This window comes from Procambarus clarkii, chromosome 6 (assembly GCF_040958095.1).
Source record: "Procambarus clarkii isolate CNS0578487 chromosome 6, FALCON_Pclarkii_2.0, whole genome shotgun sequence".
NCBI classification, from domain to species: domain Eukaryota; kingdom Metazoa; phylum Arthropoda; class Malacostraca; order Decapoda; family Cambaridae; genus Procambarus; species Procambarus clarkii.
The window spans coordinates 33,819,386-33,836,885 of record NC_091155.1 but is presented as its reverse complement, the minus strand read 5'-3'; the positions used below and the strand labels follow the sequence as shown (position 1 = coordinate 33,836,885).

Sequence of the window (17,500 nt, the reverse complement as noted above, 5' to 3'; positions counted from 1 at the left end):
TTGATAAAAATGGGGGATTGGAGGAATTGATAAAAGGGGCAGTGTCTGGGATGCTCCCGGACGCAGGTTCGAATCCTCGTCACGGCCCTTGTGGATTTGTTCATTTTGTTGATAAAAGGGGGATTGGAGGAATTGATAAAAGGTGGATTGGAAGAATTGATAAAAGGGGAGATTGGAGGAATTGATAAAAGGGGGATTGGAGGAATTGATAAAATGGGGAAATTGAGGAATTGATAAAAGGGAGATTGGAGGAATTGATAAAAGGGAGATTGGAGGAATTGATAAAAAGGGGATTGGAGGAATTATCAATTCCTCCAATCCCCCCCTTTTATTAGAGGATTGGAGGAATAGGGGGATTGGAGGAATTGATAAAAAGGGGTGATTGTAGGAATTGATAAAATAGGTGAAATGAGATAGTGATGATTTATCTAATATATTAATTCAATAATCGTGATAATGTTTTTGACTAATTCTCCCCCCTCCCCCCCCCCCTCCCTACAGGCCCAAACGGTCAGAAAAGATTAAGAAGAGCAAATTGAAAAGACGGAGAGCTTACTACCGAACTCCTAAAGATGTAAGTACCCCTCTTTCACTCTTGTGTTGTTTCAAGCGCAGCCTTCACATGTCGCTGAGTTTGGGTGCGTGTAAATCTGAAATGTGTGTGTGTGGGGGGGGTTGGGGGGGGGGGATCTTCTTGAGGTTATCTTGAGATGATTTCGGGGTTTTAGTGTCCCCGGGGCCCGGTCCTCGACCAGGCCTCCACCCCCCAGGAAGCAACCCGTGACAGCTGACTAACTCCCAGGTACCTATTTAACTGCTAGGTAACAGGGGGGCATAGGGGGAAAGAAACTCTGCCCATTGTTTCTCGCCGGCGCCTGGGATCGAACCCAGGACCACAGGATCACAAGTCCCGCGTGCTGTCCGCTCGGCTTTTTTTCACCTCTGGGAAAACAGGTGTCAGACGTGAAACTGCTTTTAGCATCAATGTAATATGCAAATGAGCACAAAACTGTAACTTATAGTGGCCCGGGGGTGGCCCGGGGTGGCCCTTATTGTTTAGTGGCCCCGCAGGGCTTGAAGGGTCCGGCTATGGCCACGTCCAAGACTACGTCCAAGGGCCAGGGCCACGTCCAAGGGCCAGGGCCACGTCCAAGGGCCAGGGCCATGTCCAAGGGCCAGGGCCATGTCCAAGGGCCAGGGCCACTGTCCAAGGGCCAGGGCCACTGTCCAAGGGCCAGGGCCACGTCCAAGGGCCAGGGCCACGTCCAAGGGCCAGGGCCGCGTCCAAGGGCCAGGGCCAGCGTCCAAGGGCCAGGGCCAAGAACAGGGCCAGGACGCAGGAGCCGCCCGGCTGAAGATAATTTATACAATCTTGTCATGTTCAGCTGTCAGACACGGTTGTGCACGGTGTAACTGCCGCCTCGCTCCTCCCCGCCGACTTTGAAGGGATTCGAACCCTAGCCAGGGAGGATTGACTGGGCGCCAGTCCTCAGCTACGCCTCTAATCACCCCAGCAGTAATTATAGTCTTTCAAAGGGGGAAGCTTGTTAAGATATGACTAAAGAGGGAATGCTGTTTGGTTGGTAACAGGAGTCGGAAGTGCCCAAAAGGTTCGACGGCCACTTGTGATCCTGTGGTCCTGGGTTTGATCCCAGGCGCCGGTGAGAAACAATGGGGCAGAGTTTCTTTCACTCTATGCCCCCCCTGTTACCTAGCAGTAAAATAGGTACCTGGGTGTTAGTCAGCTGTCACGGGCTGCTTCCTGGGGGTGGAGGCCTGGTCGAGGAGCGGGCCGCGGGGACACTAAAGCCCCGAAATCATCTCTAGATAACCTCAAGATAGCCACTCCTCCAGGGCGCCTACAACTACTAGCCCTTGTTAGAGGACTTGAAAAGCATGGCCAGGTCGATATCTTAATCAAAAGAATACAGATTGAATGGTCGTTAGGGGGTCGTTAGCGGTGACCTCATTAGCGTTAAGGCTTTCACTCGAGGCTGCCTCATAGTTCCTGGTGGGGGGGGGGGGGGAGGGGGTACCTCACAGTTCCCCATAACCACAGACGTAGCCAGGCATTTACTGTGCTAACCAGCATGTATAATTTCTTCTGTCCTCTCTGGACACGGTGAGAGATCTGTTGAACATATTGTTCAGGGATGTGTTGAACAATCAACCACACAGGAGGTGATTGTAGTGCTTTTAATAGGCTTATGTAACCTACATGCATGAGTGCACAGATTTACGCCAGTAGGGGTTTGACCTGTAGTAGGTACTAGTGACCTGTAGGCCCTAGCGGACCTTGTAGGTCTTAGGGCCTGTCCCAGCGGATCTTATAGGTCTCAGGGCCTGTCCCAGCGGACCTTATTGGCCCTAGGGTCTGTCCCAGCGGACCTTATTGGCCCTAGGGCCTGTCCCAGCGGACCTTATAGACCCTAGGGCCTGTCCCAGCGGACCTTAAAAAAATATATAGACAACTATCAGGGCTTGACGACCGCCCTACCAATGGGCGCCTGGCATTCTGTTCGGTTCTAAGAACGTTCTGGAACTCCTGAATATTACAAAATGTAGAATGCTAGAATGCATTAAGCAACTGTAGATCCATTAAGCATTGATGAGAAGGTAAGGCAGATCACTAACGATACCCGAACAACGGTCGTGACTCTGAAATTACCCTGTTAACTGCCAGTCTTGTGTTGTAAGATAATCAGGTCGTGGTTCAGTGGGTAGAGCTTGCGTCTCGGGTGTCGAGGGGGGTGTGGGTTCGTATCCCCTCTCAGATCGACTCCGTGTTTCTTCCCTTTACAAGTAGGTAATTAGTGGTAAAGCTTAAGAGCCGTCATTGGTAATGACCTGGTTAAGCTGTAATCACTCTCACACCTTGCAGCTGTCATTGGCTCCTGCTGTATTTTGTAACAATAATTGGTAAACATTTTTTTTTTACCATTGGTCAGTCCTGACGTTCCTAGGAGCGTGGTGTTAGTGTAGTGTATACCTGTAGTGTATACCTGTAGTGTATACCTGTAGTGTATACCTGTAGTGTATACCTGTAGTGTATACCTGTAGTGTGTACCTGTAGTGTGTACCTGTAGTGTGTACCTGTAGTGTGTACCTGTAGTGTGTACCTGTAGTGTGTACCTGTAGTGTGTACCTGTAGTGTGTACCTGTAGTGTGTACCTGTAGTGTGTACCTGTAGTGTATGTTGGTGTAGAGTATACCTGTTGTGTATACCTGTTGTAGTGTATACCTGTAGTGTATACCTGTAGTGTATACCTGTAGTGTATACCTGTAGTGTATACCTGTAGTGTATACCTGTAGTGTATGTTGGTGTAGAGTATACCTGTTGTGTATACCTGTTGTAGTGTATACCTGTTGTAGTGTATACCTGTAGTGTATACCTGTAGTGTATACCTGTAGTGTATACCTGTTGTAGTGTATACCTGTAGTGTATACCTGTAGTGTATACCTGTAGTGTATACCTGTAGTGTATACCTGTAGTGTATACCTGTAGTGTATGTTGGTGTAGAGTATACCTGTTGTGTATACCTGTTGTAGTGTATACCTGTTGTAGTGTATACCTGTTGTAGTGTATACCTGTTGTAGTGTATACCTGTTGTAGTGTATACCTGTAGTGTATACCTGTAGTGTATACCTGTAGTGTATACCTGTAGTGTATACCTGTAGTGTATACCTGTTGTGTATACCTGTAGTGTATACCTGTAGTGTATACCTGTAGTGTATACCTGTAGTGTATACCTGTAGTGTATACCTGCAGTGTATACCTGCAGTGTATACCTGCAGTGTATACCTGCAGTGTATACCTGTAGTGTATACCTGTAGTGTATACCTGTAGTGTATACCTGTAGTGTATACCTGTAGTGTATACCTGTTGTGTATACCTGTTGTGTATACCTGTAGTGTATACCTGTAGTGTATACCTGTTGTGTATACCTGTAGTGTATACCTGTAGTGTATACCTGTAGTGTATACCTGTAGTGTATACCTGTTGTGTATACCTGTAGTGTATACCTGTAGTGTATACCTGTAGTGTATACCTGTAGTGTATACCTGTAGTGTATACCTGCAGTGTATACCTGCAGTGTATACCTGCAGTGTATACCTGCAGTGTATACCTGTAGTGTATACCTGTAGTGTATACCTGCAGTGTATACCTGCAGTGTATACCTGCAGTGTATACCTGCAGTGTATACCTGTTGTGTATACCTGTTGTGTATACTTGTTGTGTATACCTGTTGTAGTGTATACCTGTTGTAGTGTATACCTGTTGTGTATGTTGGTGTAGAGTATACCTGTTGAGTATACCTGTTGTGTATGTTGGTGTAGAGTATACCTGTTGTGTATGTTGGTGTAGAGTATAGCTGTTGTGTATACCTGTTGTGTATGTTGGTGTAGAGTCTACCTGTTGTGTATGTTGGTGTAGCGTCTACCTGTTGTGTATGTTGGTGTAGCGTCTACCTGTTGTGTATGTTGGTGTAGAGTCTACCTGTTGTGTATGTTGGTGTAGAGTCTACCTGTTGTGTATGTTGGTGTAGAGTCTACCTGTTGTGTATGTTGGTGTAGAGTCTACCTGTTGTGTATGTTGGTGTAGAGTCTACCTGTTGTGTATGTTGGTGTAGAGTCTACCTGTTGTGTATGTTGGTGTAGAGTCTACCTGTTGTGTATGTTGGTGTAGAGTCTACCTGTTGTGTATGTTGGTGTAGAGTCTACCTGTTGTGTATGTTGGTGTAGAGTCTACCTGTTGTGTATGTTGGTGTAGAGTCTACCTGTTGTGTATGTTGGTGTAGAGTCTACCTGTTGTGTATGTTGGTGTAGAGTCTACCTGTTGTGTATGTTGGTGTAGAGTCTACCTGTTGTGTATGTTGGTGTAGAGTCTACCTGTTGTGTATGTTGGTGTAGAGTCTACCTGTTGTGTATGTTGGTGTAGAGTCTACCTGTTGTGTATGTTGGTGTAGAGTCTACCTGTTGTGTATGTTGGTGTAGAGTCTACCTGTTGTGTATGTTGGTGTAGAGTCTACCTGTTGTGTATGTTGGTGTAGAGTCTACCTGTTGTGTATGTTGGTGTAGAGTCTACCTGTTGTGTATGTTGGTGTAGAGTCTACCTGTTGTGTATGTTGGTGTAGAGTCTACCTGTTGTGTATGTTGGTGTAGAGTCTACCTGTTGTGTATGTTGGTGTAGAGTCTACCTGTTGTGTATGTTGGTGTAGAGTCTACCTGTTGTGTATGTTGGTGTAGAGTCTACCTGTTGTGTATGTTGGTGTAGAGTCTACCTGTTGTGTATGTTGGTGTAGAGTCTACCTGTTGTGTATGTTGGTGTAGAGTCTACCTGTTGTGTATGTTGGTGTAGAGTCTACCTGTTGTGTATGTTGGTGTAGAGTCTACCTGTTGTGTATGTTGGTGTAGAGTCTACCTGTTGTGTATGTTGGTGTAGAGTCTACCTGTTGTGTATGTTGGTGTAGAGTCTACCTGTTGTGTATGTTGGTGTAGAGTCTACCTGTTGTGTATGTTGGTGTAGAGTCTACCTGTTGTGTATGTTGGTGTAGAGTCTACCTGTTGTGTATGTTGGTGTAGAGTCTACCTGTTGTGTATGTTGGTGTAGAGTCTACCTGTTGTGTATGTTGGTGTAGAGTCTACCTGTTGTGTATGTTGGTGTAGAGTCTACCTGTTGTGTATGTTGGTGTAGAGTCTACCTGTTGTGTATGTTGGTGTAGAGTCTACCTGTTGTGTATGTTGGTGTAGAGTCTACCTGTTGTGTATGTTGGTGTAGAGTCTACCTGTTGTGTATGTTGGTGTAGAGTCTACCTGTTGTGTATGTTGGTGTAGAGTCTACCTGTTGTGTATGTTGGTGTAGAGTCTACCTGTTGTGTATGTTGGTGTAGAGTCTACCTGTTGTGTATGTTGGTGTAGAGTCTACCTGTTGTGTATGTTGGTGTAGAGTCTACCTGTTGTGTATGTTGGTGTAGAGTCTACCTGTTGTGTATGTTGGTGTAGAGTCTACCTGTTGTGTATGTTGGTGTAGAGTCTACCTGTTGTGTATGTTGGTGTAGAGTCTACCTGTTGTGTATGTTGGTGTAGAGTCTACCTGTTGTGTATGTTGGTGTAGAGTCTACCTGTTGTGTATGTTGGTGTAGAGTCTACCTGTTGTGTATGTTGGTGTAGAGTCTACCTGTTGTGTATGTTGGTGTAGAGTCTACCTGTTGTGTATGTTGGTGTAGAGTCTACCTGTTGTGTATGTTGGTGTAGAGTCTACCTGTTGTGTATGTTGGTGTAGAGTCTACCTGTTGTGTATGTTGGTGTAGAGTCTACCTGTTGTGTATGTTGGTGTAGAGTCTACCTGTTGTGTATGTTGGTGTAGAGTCTACCTGTTGTGTATGTTGGTGTAGAGTCTACCTGTTGTGTATGTTGGTGTAGAGTCTACCTGTTGTGTATGTTGGTGTAGAGTCTACCTGTTGTGTATGTTGGTGTAGAGTCTACCTGTTGTGTATGTTGGTGTAGAGTCTACCTGTTGTGTATGTTGGTGTAGAGTCTACCTGTTGTGTATGTTGGTGTAGAGTCTACCTGTTGTGTATGTTGGTGTAGAGTCTACCTGTTGTGTATGTTGGTGTAGAGTCTACCTGTTGTGTATGTTGGTGTAGAGTCTACCTGTTGTGTATGTTGGTGTAGAGTCTACCTGTTGTGTATGTTGGTGTAGAGTCTACCTGTTGTGTATGTTGGTGTAGAGTCTACCTGTTGTGTATGTTGGTGTAGAGTCTACCTGTTGTGTATGTTGGTGTAGAGTCTACCTGTTGTGTATGTTGGTGTAGAGTCTACCTGTTGTGTATGTTGGTGTAGAGTCTACCTGTTGTGTATGTTGGTGTAGAGTCTACCTGTTGTGTATGTTGGTGTAGAGTCTACCTGTTGTATACGGTACTGTTATGAGCCAAAAGGTTGGATTATACTTGTCGGAGTTGCAAGTCAAGAAGAAGGGCTTCGTATTTTTTCCTCCAAGATCATGAATGTCATAATTTTTTACAGGGAAAGTGTTGCCCAACTGTCTAAGGTCGCTTGTGACCTTCCTGGAACTGTCTGGAGGAGCTTGAGGGAGTTTTATTGTAGGAGATCAACCGGTCAACCAGCGCCGCCTTGTTCTCTAAACTTTCTTCCAGTAGGAGTCTAGCATTACTTTCCCTGAACTTTCACTGCTCGGCCACCGACCAACCCGTTCTCGCACTTAGTCAATATTGGCTTATTTAATAAGTGCATATGTGACATACTAATTGGTTGGGAATATTTTAGTTTACCTTGAAAAGCTTCATAGAAAACACCGACCTTACCTAACCTTCTTAGTATGTTAAGATAAGCATCTTATTGCTTCGTAATTACAATTATTACTTAACCTATTATAGGTATAAGTTAAGTAATAATTGTAATTACGAAGCAATAAGATGCTTATCTTAACATACGAAGAAGGTTAGGTGAGGTCGGTGATTTCTATGAAGCTTTTTAAGGTAAACTAAAATATTCACAACCAATTAGTATGTCACATATGCACTTATTAAATAAGCCAATATTGACTTAAAGCAAGTGCGAGAACGGCTTGCAACGCCAGAGCCAAAATGGTTCGGCTCCTCCAATCATTGGTATCATTAGATTTGGGGCTCGTTAGTAGGGTCGTTAGTGCGTGGTTAGCGGGTTGTTAAGGTAGGGTTGTTAGAGCTTCAGAATAGTCAGCTAGAAATGAGGAGAGCGCTGCTTGCAGGGTCGATGTTCGATCCCCCTATGGCGGAAGTGATTGGGCACTCTTCACTGAAAGGGTGTGGTGAAACTATTGAGACAGTTGTCTAAAGTCTCACTTTCAGGACTGATTCCCGTGGCAGGACAGAAGCGTTTGGGCAACTATTCCTTTCACCTGATCATCTGTTCACCTAGCAGTAAACAGATACCCCGAGAGAGTGTTAGATAGTTGTTCTGGGTTGCAAGAAATATTATACAATTCTTAGGGTTGATGAGTCTGAATTTTTTGCTTGTTTGATAATAGTTTAATATTCCGTTGTGATGCAGCGGCTCCGCGTTGATTGGTCGGCTTAAATCAGCTAATCAGGACAATTATCATAATTTAGAATATATAATTGACCTGGATAATGACCACATGACGTGTTATAAACTTTGTTCTTATGACAATGACCATTCTCATTGGTACTGAGGAAAAAGGGAAAATAGTGAAAATAACTCTTAAGGTTATCTTGAGGTTATCTTGAGGTTATCTTGAGATAATTTCGGGGCTTTAGTGTCCCCGCGGCCCGGTCCTCGACCAGGCCTTCACCCCCCAGGAAGCAGCCCGTGACAGCTGACTAACACCCAGGTACCTATTTTACTGCTAGGTAACAGGGGCATAGGGTGAAAGAAACTCTGCCCATTGTTTCTCGCCGGCGCCTGGGATCGAACCCAGGACCACAGGATCACGTGCCCAGCGTGCTGTCCGCTCGGCCGACCGGCTCCCAAACTGCTGTATTCTCATGAAATTCTCAATGTAAACTGCTGTATTTTCATGAAATTTTCACTGTAAACTGCTGTATTTTCATGAAATTTTCACTGTAAACTGCTGTATTCTCATAAAATTATCAATGTAAACTGCTGTATTATCATGAAATTCTCACTGTAAACTCCAGCAGCAACAGGAAGGTAAACTCGAAGAAGTTTCATGGAGACTACAGTAATATCAGTCTGCTGTAAACTGGGAAGGTGGCTGTTGTAGGCGGAGAATACAGTAGTTACAAAATACAACTCTACGGAACCGGTCGGCCAAGCGGACAGCACGCTGGACACGTGATCCTGTGGTCCTGGGTTCGATCCCAGGCGCCGGCGAGAAACAATGGGGGCAGAGTTTCTTTCACCCTATGCCCCCTGTTCACCTAGCAGTAAAATAGGTACCTGGGTGTTAGTCAGCTATCACGGGCTGCTTCCTGGGGGTGGAGGCCTGGTCGAGGACCGGGCCGCAGGGACACTAAAGCCCCGAAATCATCTCAAGATAACCTCAAGATAACCTAACCTCCCAGGCGAGATAAAGGCTCTGAACACTTGCCCTGCGGAGCCACTCCATCAAAGAGAGATTGAAAGTTAAATATTAACATTTTTTAGTAAGAACTGAGAAAAGAAAATAATTAGATTGAGCGGCCTCGGGTCTGTCTTGACTGCTGAACATCGCTGACGTAAGACGTCTGATAAACGTCTAGACTGCTGAACATCACAGACGTAAGACGTCTGATAAACGTCTTGACAGTTTAACGTTATATAGACGTAAGCGATTCATAACGCAATTAACGTTGTCTTGACACAAGTATATAGAACAGCTAAGTTCACATTAAACTGTCAAGGAAAAGCTAATGAAACAGTCTCTCAATCGTATTGAAGGAGCAGAGGGGACATGATCACGACATAACTGGGAATTAAGGAAAACGGATGATGTGAACTACATAGACATTAATCATTCGCCAGCTCAACAAGTTAATTAGCACTGTATAAACACACTAACCCATCAAGTCCTCGACTCAAGTCCATTCCATCCAGCGGTCGACCCCACAGACGCGTTCATAATTTTTTCAACCCGTTCTCGCAAATTCGTAAAGTCAATATTGACTTATTAACTACGTGCATAGGTGATATACTAAACATAATAGATACCCCTAAAAAGATTCATAGAAAACAACGACCTTACCTAACCTTGTTAGTATCTTAAGATAAGCATCTTATTGCTTCGTAATTACAATTATTACTTAACCTATACCTATTATAGGTTAGGTAATAATTGTAATTACGAAGCTATAAGATGCTTATCTTAAGATACTTACAAGGTTAGGTAAGGTCGGTATTTTCTATGAATCTTTTTAAGGGTATCTATTATGTTAAGTATGTCACCTATGCACATATTTAATAAGTCAATATTGACTTATTAAATTTGCGAGAACGGGTTGATTTTTTAAATGCTGTTCATTTAAAACAGGAATTTTCTCAAATATAAATTATTATAATAGCATATTGTGCATATATAGACATAGGCTAGATTAGGTTAGGTGAGGCGAGGTTAGGTTAGGTGTTTAGGTTCTGTTGGCGATTATTTGTAGTACGTGGGTGAAGCATTTACAGCGTTGTGGTTCGAACACAAGTCGTCAGTGAAGCACTTGTTCCGGAAGTGTTCGGACGTCAGCAGTTGTGAGTCGTGTGTAAACTGTTTTTCATTCATAAACAGCTGGGGGGTTTGTCGGGTGGATGGAATGGTCTTTGGGTCTTTGTTTGGAGGACTAGCTGAATAACCATCTTATAAACTTTCGAGATCGATTTATAAATCTTAACTCGACTCCCTTACAAAAAGTCAAATCGGAAGTGACAAGGCTCTATGGTTCAGCTGTACCACAATTCTCATGTATAGAACACTTAGGTTAACACCGTTGTAAATGATTTACTCTGCTTTATGATGTTAATCCTGTTAGTGTTGGATTTACTCTGCTTTATGATGTTAATCCTGTTAGTGTTGGATTTACTCTGCTTTATGATGTTAATCCTGTTAGTGTTGGATTTACACATCAAATATCACCTTTATTCATTGAATACAATTTAAAGTCGCGACTCTGTACATGTGAATTTATTTTTTCATTTTGTTTATATATAGATTTTAAAGCTGCGTGCGAGCGTATTAAGTACTCGCCTAGTTGTACTTGCTGGGGGGTTGAGCTCTGGCTCTTTGGTCCCGCCTCTCGACTGTCAATCAACTGGTGTAAGGACTTCAGACCAGCAAGTGTGCGGACATTTGCGTGACTGTATAGATATCGTATGTTACCATACGGTACAAAATACGACCTATTAGTTGAGGGGACAGTATTGGGGGGGAAGTGGGGAGGGGGGGTTTAGACCCCCATCCCCCCCCCACTGGCGCCAGCATTCTGTCCAAGGAAAAATCATTTGATTGTCATGATTTAATTGTTGACGCTGTGTGTGTTAGTTTTGGCATTATTCTTGATTGTGGAGGTGTGTGGGGGTGATTGTGGTGGGTGGGGGGGGAGGGGTGGGCAGGAGAGGGTTATTCTGGCAGCCTGGGTACCGCCCCCTACCACACCGCCCCCTACCACACCGTCCCCTACCACACCGTCCCCTATCACACCGTCCCCTACCACACCGCCCCCTACCACACCGCCCCCTACCACACCGCCCCCTACCACAATGAACCCCTCTGAGGATTATATCCACGGTCATTCTCCCCCCCCCCCTCCCTGTGTCAATGGGGGGCAGAGGAGGGGGTAGGAGGAATGGGGGGTGGGGGGGTGTTAGGGAGGAGCCAGGGAGACGGGAGTGACAGGGCCAGAGAGACAGGGCCAAAGAGACAGGAGCCAGAGACAGGTCAGGGAAAACCCCCACGTTACACTGCACGGATAAACCCCAAAATAGATCCCATAACCTCATTATCGAAGCGGGGAGCGACGACCCCCCTCCCAAACAGCAGGGGGGGCAAGAGATGGGGGGAGGCGGGGAAGGGGAAATCATCCCCCCCAGAGACAATGGAATGTGCTAGACATCTGTAGACCCCAGACATTAGTCATGCGGACATCTGCGGCTGGTGTAAACAGGATTACATATCGCCTTCAACACTTGCGATAATGTGTGTGTGTGTGTGAGTGTCCTGGGGGAGGAGTTGCGTGAGGCCCCGCTCTCCTGGGGGCAGAGTTGCGTGCGGCATTTTGCATTGCGTGCGTCAGAGTACTACCCACGACCAGAGACAGAGACTGACAGCCCATGCTAAGTCCCGGACAAGGTAATTAGAGTGAGAATAATGGAACACTTGAGAGAGGATAAAGTGTAGCCAGGAAGCGTATCATGGATTTAGAGGATAAAGTGTAGCCAGGAAGCGTATCATGGATTTAGAGGATAAAGTGTAGCCAGGAAGCGTATCATGGATTTAGAGGATAAAGTGTAGCCAGGAAGCGTATCATGGATTTAGAGGATAAAGTGTAGCCAGGAAGCGTATCATGGATTTAGAGGATAAAGTGTAGCCAGGAAGCGTATCATGGATTTAGAGGGTGTCACGCTGGACATTTTTGATCACGCTTTGTCGAAGTTACCGAAATACGACACTTAAAAGAGAGAGATACACTGTATCTTCCAAAATTTGCAAGCTTAAAGGAGTACCTAAAGGATGGGAAACAGTACAGCAGTGAGATGTGTGGAGTTGAAGGTGTTATGACCAATGGAAGTGCCTCTAAGACCACGTCCTACGACCATTAGAATTTCCTAATATACGTGAATTGATCTACCCGAGTGAGAGCTCGTATGTCTCTCAAAGCTAATGACGAACGTAAACACAGATAACTTCAGAAATATACAAGAAAGGAATTATTTTTAACTTTAAGACATGTAAGATAATGGAAAGGGGAAGACCAGGAGGTCTCTACTTAATGTAGAAACCGACTGTAAGAATCTGATAGATAACAAGATTTTGGAGAGGATCTAATTCCAGTCGTAAACACCGGTGGTTTCACTAGATCATACTGAACACTTCAGGTCATTCTTGTGGGCAGTTATTAGTCGTTTCAGTCGCAGTTCTAAGTACGAGATTGTGGCCCCGGGGTAACTAGTTTCTGGCATAAGTCTTGTAGTCACACTCCCAGGCTGCTTAGACCCCTGTCGCCAGCTGCTTAGACCCCTGTCGCCAGCTGCTTAGACCCCTGTCGCCAGCTGCTTAGACCCCCCCTCCCTCCGCCAGACCCCCTCCCCCCCTCCCTCCGCCAGACCCCCTCCCCCCCCCTCCCTCCGCCAGACCCCCTACCCCCCCTCCCCCATCTTCAATCACATGCTCTCAGCACCTTCGACAGCCCAACATTCCCGACAGTAAGTTCCTCGTTCCGTTAAGCGCTCGGAATTGGGTCGTTCACTCAATGCTCGCGAGGCGAAGAGCAGTTATTTTCGCCTTTATTGGCCGGTAAAAATGGCGGCCAGCTGGTGATTTATACGGGTACCGGGCCCCCAGCCTCGCCAGATGGTATCTGGGAGAGGTACCGGGGCCCTCAGCCTAGCCAGGTGGCGTCTGAGAGCAGTACCGGGGCCCTCAGCATCGCCAGGTGGTGTCTGGAAGAGGTACCGGGGCCCTCAGCCTCGCCAGGTGGTGTCTGGAAGAGGTACCGGGGCCCTCAGCTTCGCCAGGTGGTGTCTGGAAGAGGTACCGGGGCCCTCAGCTTCGCCAGGTGGTGTCTGGAAGAGGTACCGGGGCCCTCAGCTTCGCCAGGTGGTGTCTGGAAGAGGTACCGGGGCCCTCAGCATCGCCAGGTGGTGTCTGGAAGAGGTACCGGGGCCCTCAGCTTCGCCAGGTGGTGTCTGGAAGAGGTACCGGGGCCCCCCAGCCCCGCCAGGTGGTGTCTGGAAGAGTTACCGGGGCCCTCAGCCACAGGTGCCGTCTGGGAGGAGTACCGGGAGGGCTGGTCATTGTAGTCGGTCATTATAACACATCTGGTACTTCCGGTACGCCCACCGGGGACAGATATCATCTCGTGTACACAGCACGCAGCATCCTATTGTTTACAATGTACATTTTCACCGGTATAGCGCTCTGTAATTCCCGTTTTCTGTGGGCTGGATAGACGGGGAATATTAGAGCGATGCCAGTGTTATGGCTGACGTGGAGGGGAGAGGACCTCGCCGCTCTCCGCCTCCCTGATTCCTGTGGCCGCTCTCTCTCTCGCCTGATATCGTGGAAATTTACACCATGAGCAGATATCGATCTCGTTTCGTGGGCCTGATCGTTGAGCAGTGATTATGGCGGTGTTGCAATTGTCTATTCTGTGTCTTTGTCAGTGATTTAAGACCAAATGTAAAGCTTTTTGTAGCTAGTGTTCTTTTGCTATCTGAAAATTTGGATAATTCCTCGTATTTGATGCGGCCAGAAATCGTGTGTGTGTATTGTGTGTAAATGATGCCTAAACGTCCGGTTAACACGTGATACATTGTGAGGTATCCGGTGACATATATCCGGGACGGGTTATCCGGATCTCGGACGGAAGTTGGCGTTTAATAGTGGCGCTAGGGACGAGCCCGTCCCTGATGTTAGGGACGGTGGTGACAGGACCGGTGTAAGGGGGCTGTCAGTCCCGGATAGACGGTGTTAAGACACCGTCCCTGTCCCTCCGTCCACCTGTCCCCGCATCAGATCGTCCCACGTAGCGGCTCTCCGCCGCCTATCCGGATACTGGCCGTGTCGTAGGCCGCGGAATTTAACATTTTTCGCTCCGCTTTTCAAAACTGCGGGCGTGGGCGTGTGGGGCCATGGCCCATGGGCGTGAGGGGGCGGCGGCCCTGAGGCACTGGTGCCACCCTGGAGTGCCTGCGGCCATGGGCGGCTAGGTTGCGGGCCATGGAGACATCCGGCCACCACCACCGCCGCGCGCTCTCCTGGAACTGTCGCCGATCCGGCAAGATTTCTCCGGCCACGAAAGACAGAGATGGCGGGGATGGGGCCGCATGGTGGGACTTTGGGCGCCGAACCCGATCCCGAGCCCCATCCCCCTCCAAGGACGCCCCCCCCGCCAAGGACACGTCCCCCAAACGGACCAAATCGCCCCCTAAAGACAGAAACAAAGTGGAACTCTTGGAGTGTTCGCCCGTCAAAGACGAGCGATCTCCCACTAAATCCAGACCTTCCTCGCCGCTCCTCGCCCTGTCGAGGCCCTCCTCAGGGCCCTCGACACGGCCCTCATCCCCCTGCTGCCCTCTGGGGCCCTTCATCTCGGCCCTGAGCCCTCTGTCAGGGATGTCCTCGCCCTTGAGCGCCGTCTCGCCCTCCTACAGGCTGGATAGTGTTGTCCTCTGGTCATCAGCCCTCTTCTCTCCCCCCTCACTTATCATCGATCTGGACGTAAGTCTTAATCGCCTGTGTTCGCCGTAAGTCTTACTCTCCTTGTGTTCCTCCTAAGTCTTACGATGCCTGGCTGACTCCAGGTCTTACGATGCCTGGCTGACTCCTGGTCTTACGATACCTGGCCGATCACAGGCTTATTTTCAAACAGTGGTTCGCTCTCTCTATCGGTTCGAATCCCACCTCTGTAAATGAGTTATCTATACCCATATATCTATACCCACGTACTGCATATACAATTATTTAACCAAGAGAACCAAACCTGACTATACACAAAATTGTATTATATAATAATAATAATTTTATATTTAGGAAAACGGCTGTTTCGAATACACAGAATATTCGAATTGCGGAATTCATCTTTGGGGGGGTTGGGGGGGGGAGCTTGTACAATCATAGCCCGATGGTGGATTGTTGTTCTGTCTTTACAACTTATGACAATCGCGAATTGTGTTTTGCATACACGTTTGTGAAGCCTATATATCATTATGTGAAATGAAGATGTTCTTATTAATACATATAAATTTCATGTGATTTCATTGTACTTGCCTAATTGTACTTGCGGGGGTTGAGCTCTGGCTCTTTGGTCCCGCCTCTCGACCGTCAGTCAACTGGTGTACAGGTTCCTGAGCCTATTGGGCTCTATCAAATCTACACTTGAAACTGTGTATGGAGTCAGCCTCCACCACATTGCTTCCTAATGCATTCCATCTGTCTACTACTCTGACACTGAAAAAATTCTTTCTAATATCTCTGTGGCTCATTTGGTCACTCAATTTCCACCCGTGTCCCCTAGTGCGTGTGCCCCTTGTGTTAAATAGTGTGTCCTTATCTACCCTATCAATTCCTCTGAGAATCTTGTATGTGGTGATCATGTCCCTTCTAACTCTTCTGTCTCCCGGTGACGTGAGGTTTAATTCCCGTAGTCTCTCCTCGTAGCTCATACCTCTCAGTTCGGGTACTAGTCTGGTGGGCAAACCTTTGAACCTTTTCCAGTTTAGTCTTATGCTTGACTAGATATGGATTCGATGCTGGGGCTGCATAATCCAGGATTGGTCTCACATGTGGTATACAAAGTTCTGAATGATTCCTTACACAAGTTTCTAAATGCAGTTCTTATGTTAGCCAACCTGGCATATGCTGCTGCTGATATCCTCTTGATATGAGCTTCAGGGGACAGGTCTGGCGTGATATCAACCCCCAGGTCTTTCTCTCTGACTCTTGAAGTATTTCATCTCCCAAATGATACCTTATATCTGGTCTCCTGCTCCCTACACCTGTCTTCATTTGCTTGAGTACTTTATTGCCTACAAATTATATCATATATGTATAATTGCAATTTCCTAATTCAAGTTATATTGACTCCTGAAGCACTCGATAACTTTGATAGTGTCCGCTGGCCTAAAGTGAGAGAGAGATTATACTTTTATGATGCGATTTTAGAGTGGATCCCGTAGATTAGGTGATTACCACCTGGCTCCCCTTAAGTGAAGGCACTGATTACGTCCCAGCAGATGATCAGGAGAGTGGTGGGGGCGTCGTATTGGTTTTTTGAAGAAGGTCAAAGGTCACTCACGCCACCTAGGAGCGCCCCGATAAAAATGAGATGAAAATTCCGTTTCTTCAAGAAAGGAATTCATTTAATACGATAGTTCTTAAAACAATGTTATTGACATTTGTGGTTTTAATTGATTGTATCAAAGCGAAAGGTATTAAGTAGTACAAAGGTACTTAACTTAGTACAAAGGTACTAAACTTATTACAAAGGTACTAAGCGAAACAAAGCGATTGTATCTAGAAGGAACTCTTATCATGCATGAAAACCTTTTTTTTGTATTCGGAATGATCCTTTGGTTCAAAGTGTTTTGGAGCCAAAGGTACAGCGGTGAAGATAATTAATGACTTACTGTAAATATATAACTCTTGTAATAGCACTTTATCTGTAACTAGCTGACATTGTAACTATCAGGTGTGAATGATAGATGAAATTGTTTATGAAATGATCTAAGATGAGGTCCGATAAAGACCTTTTGTGCCCTCTGTAAGGCTTTTTTTGCGCTACCGCTCACAGGATGAGTATGGGGTGCACAATAAATTAGCCGCCTTCGGTGGCAACATCAAACAAGTGCTGAGCGCGTTCCTAGGAGCGCCGAGCGCGTTCCTAGGAGCGCCGAGCGCGTTCCTCGGAGCGCCGAGCGCGTTCCTCGGAGCGCCGAGCGCGTTCCTCGGAGCGCCGAGCGCGTTCCTCGGAGCGCCGAGCGCGTTCCTCGGAGCGCCGAGCGCGTTCCTCGGAGCGCCGAGCGCGTTCCTCGGAGCGCCGAGCGCGTTCCTCGGAGCGCCGAGCGCGTTCCTCGGAGCGCCGAGCGCGTTCCTCGGAGCGCCGAGCGCGTTCCTCGGAGCGCCGAGCGCGTTCCTCGGAGCGCCGAGCGCGTTCCTCGGAGCGCCGAGCGCGTTCCTCGGAGCGCCGAGCGCGTTCCTCGGAGCGCCGAGCGCGTTCCTCGGAGCGCCGAGCGCGTTCCTCGGAGCGCCGAGCGCGTTCCTCGGAGCGCCGAGCGCGTTCCTCGGAGCGCCGAGCGCGTTCCTCGGAGCGCCGAGCGCGTTCCTCGGAGCGCCGAG

General features: G+C 47.2%; 1 protein-coding gene across 1 annotated transcript in view; it reads left to right on the top strand.

The window, feature by feature from the left end:
- Positions 1-17,500, top strand: part of LOC138355877 (uncharacterized) — an 84,366-nt gene that overhangs the window by 39,626 nt on the left and 27,240 nt on the right. The window contains exon 4 of the mRNA XM_069311426.1: positions 502-574. Coding sequence (XP_069167527.1) covers positions 502-574 — 73 coding nt within the window. The remainder of the gene's footprint in view (positions 1-501; positions 575-17,500) is intronic.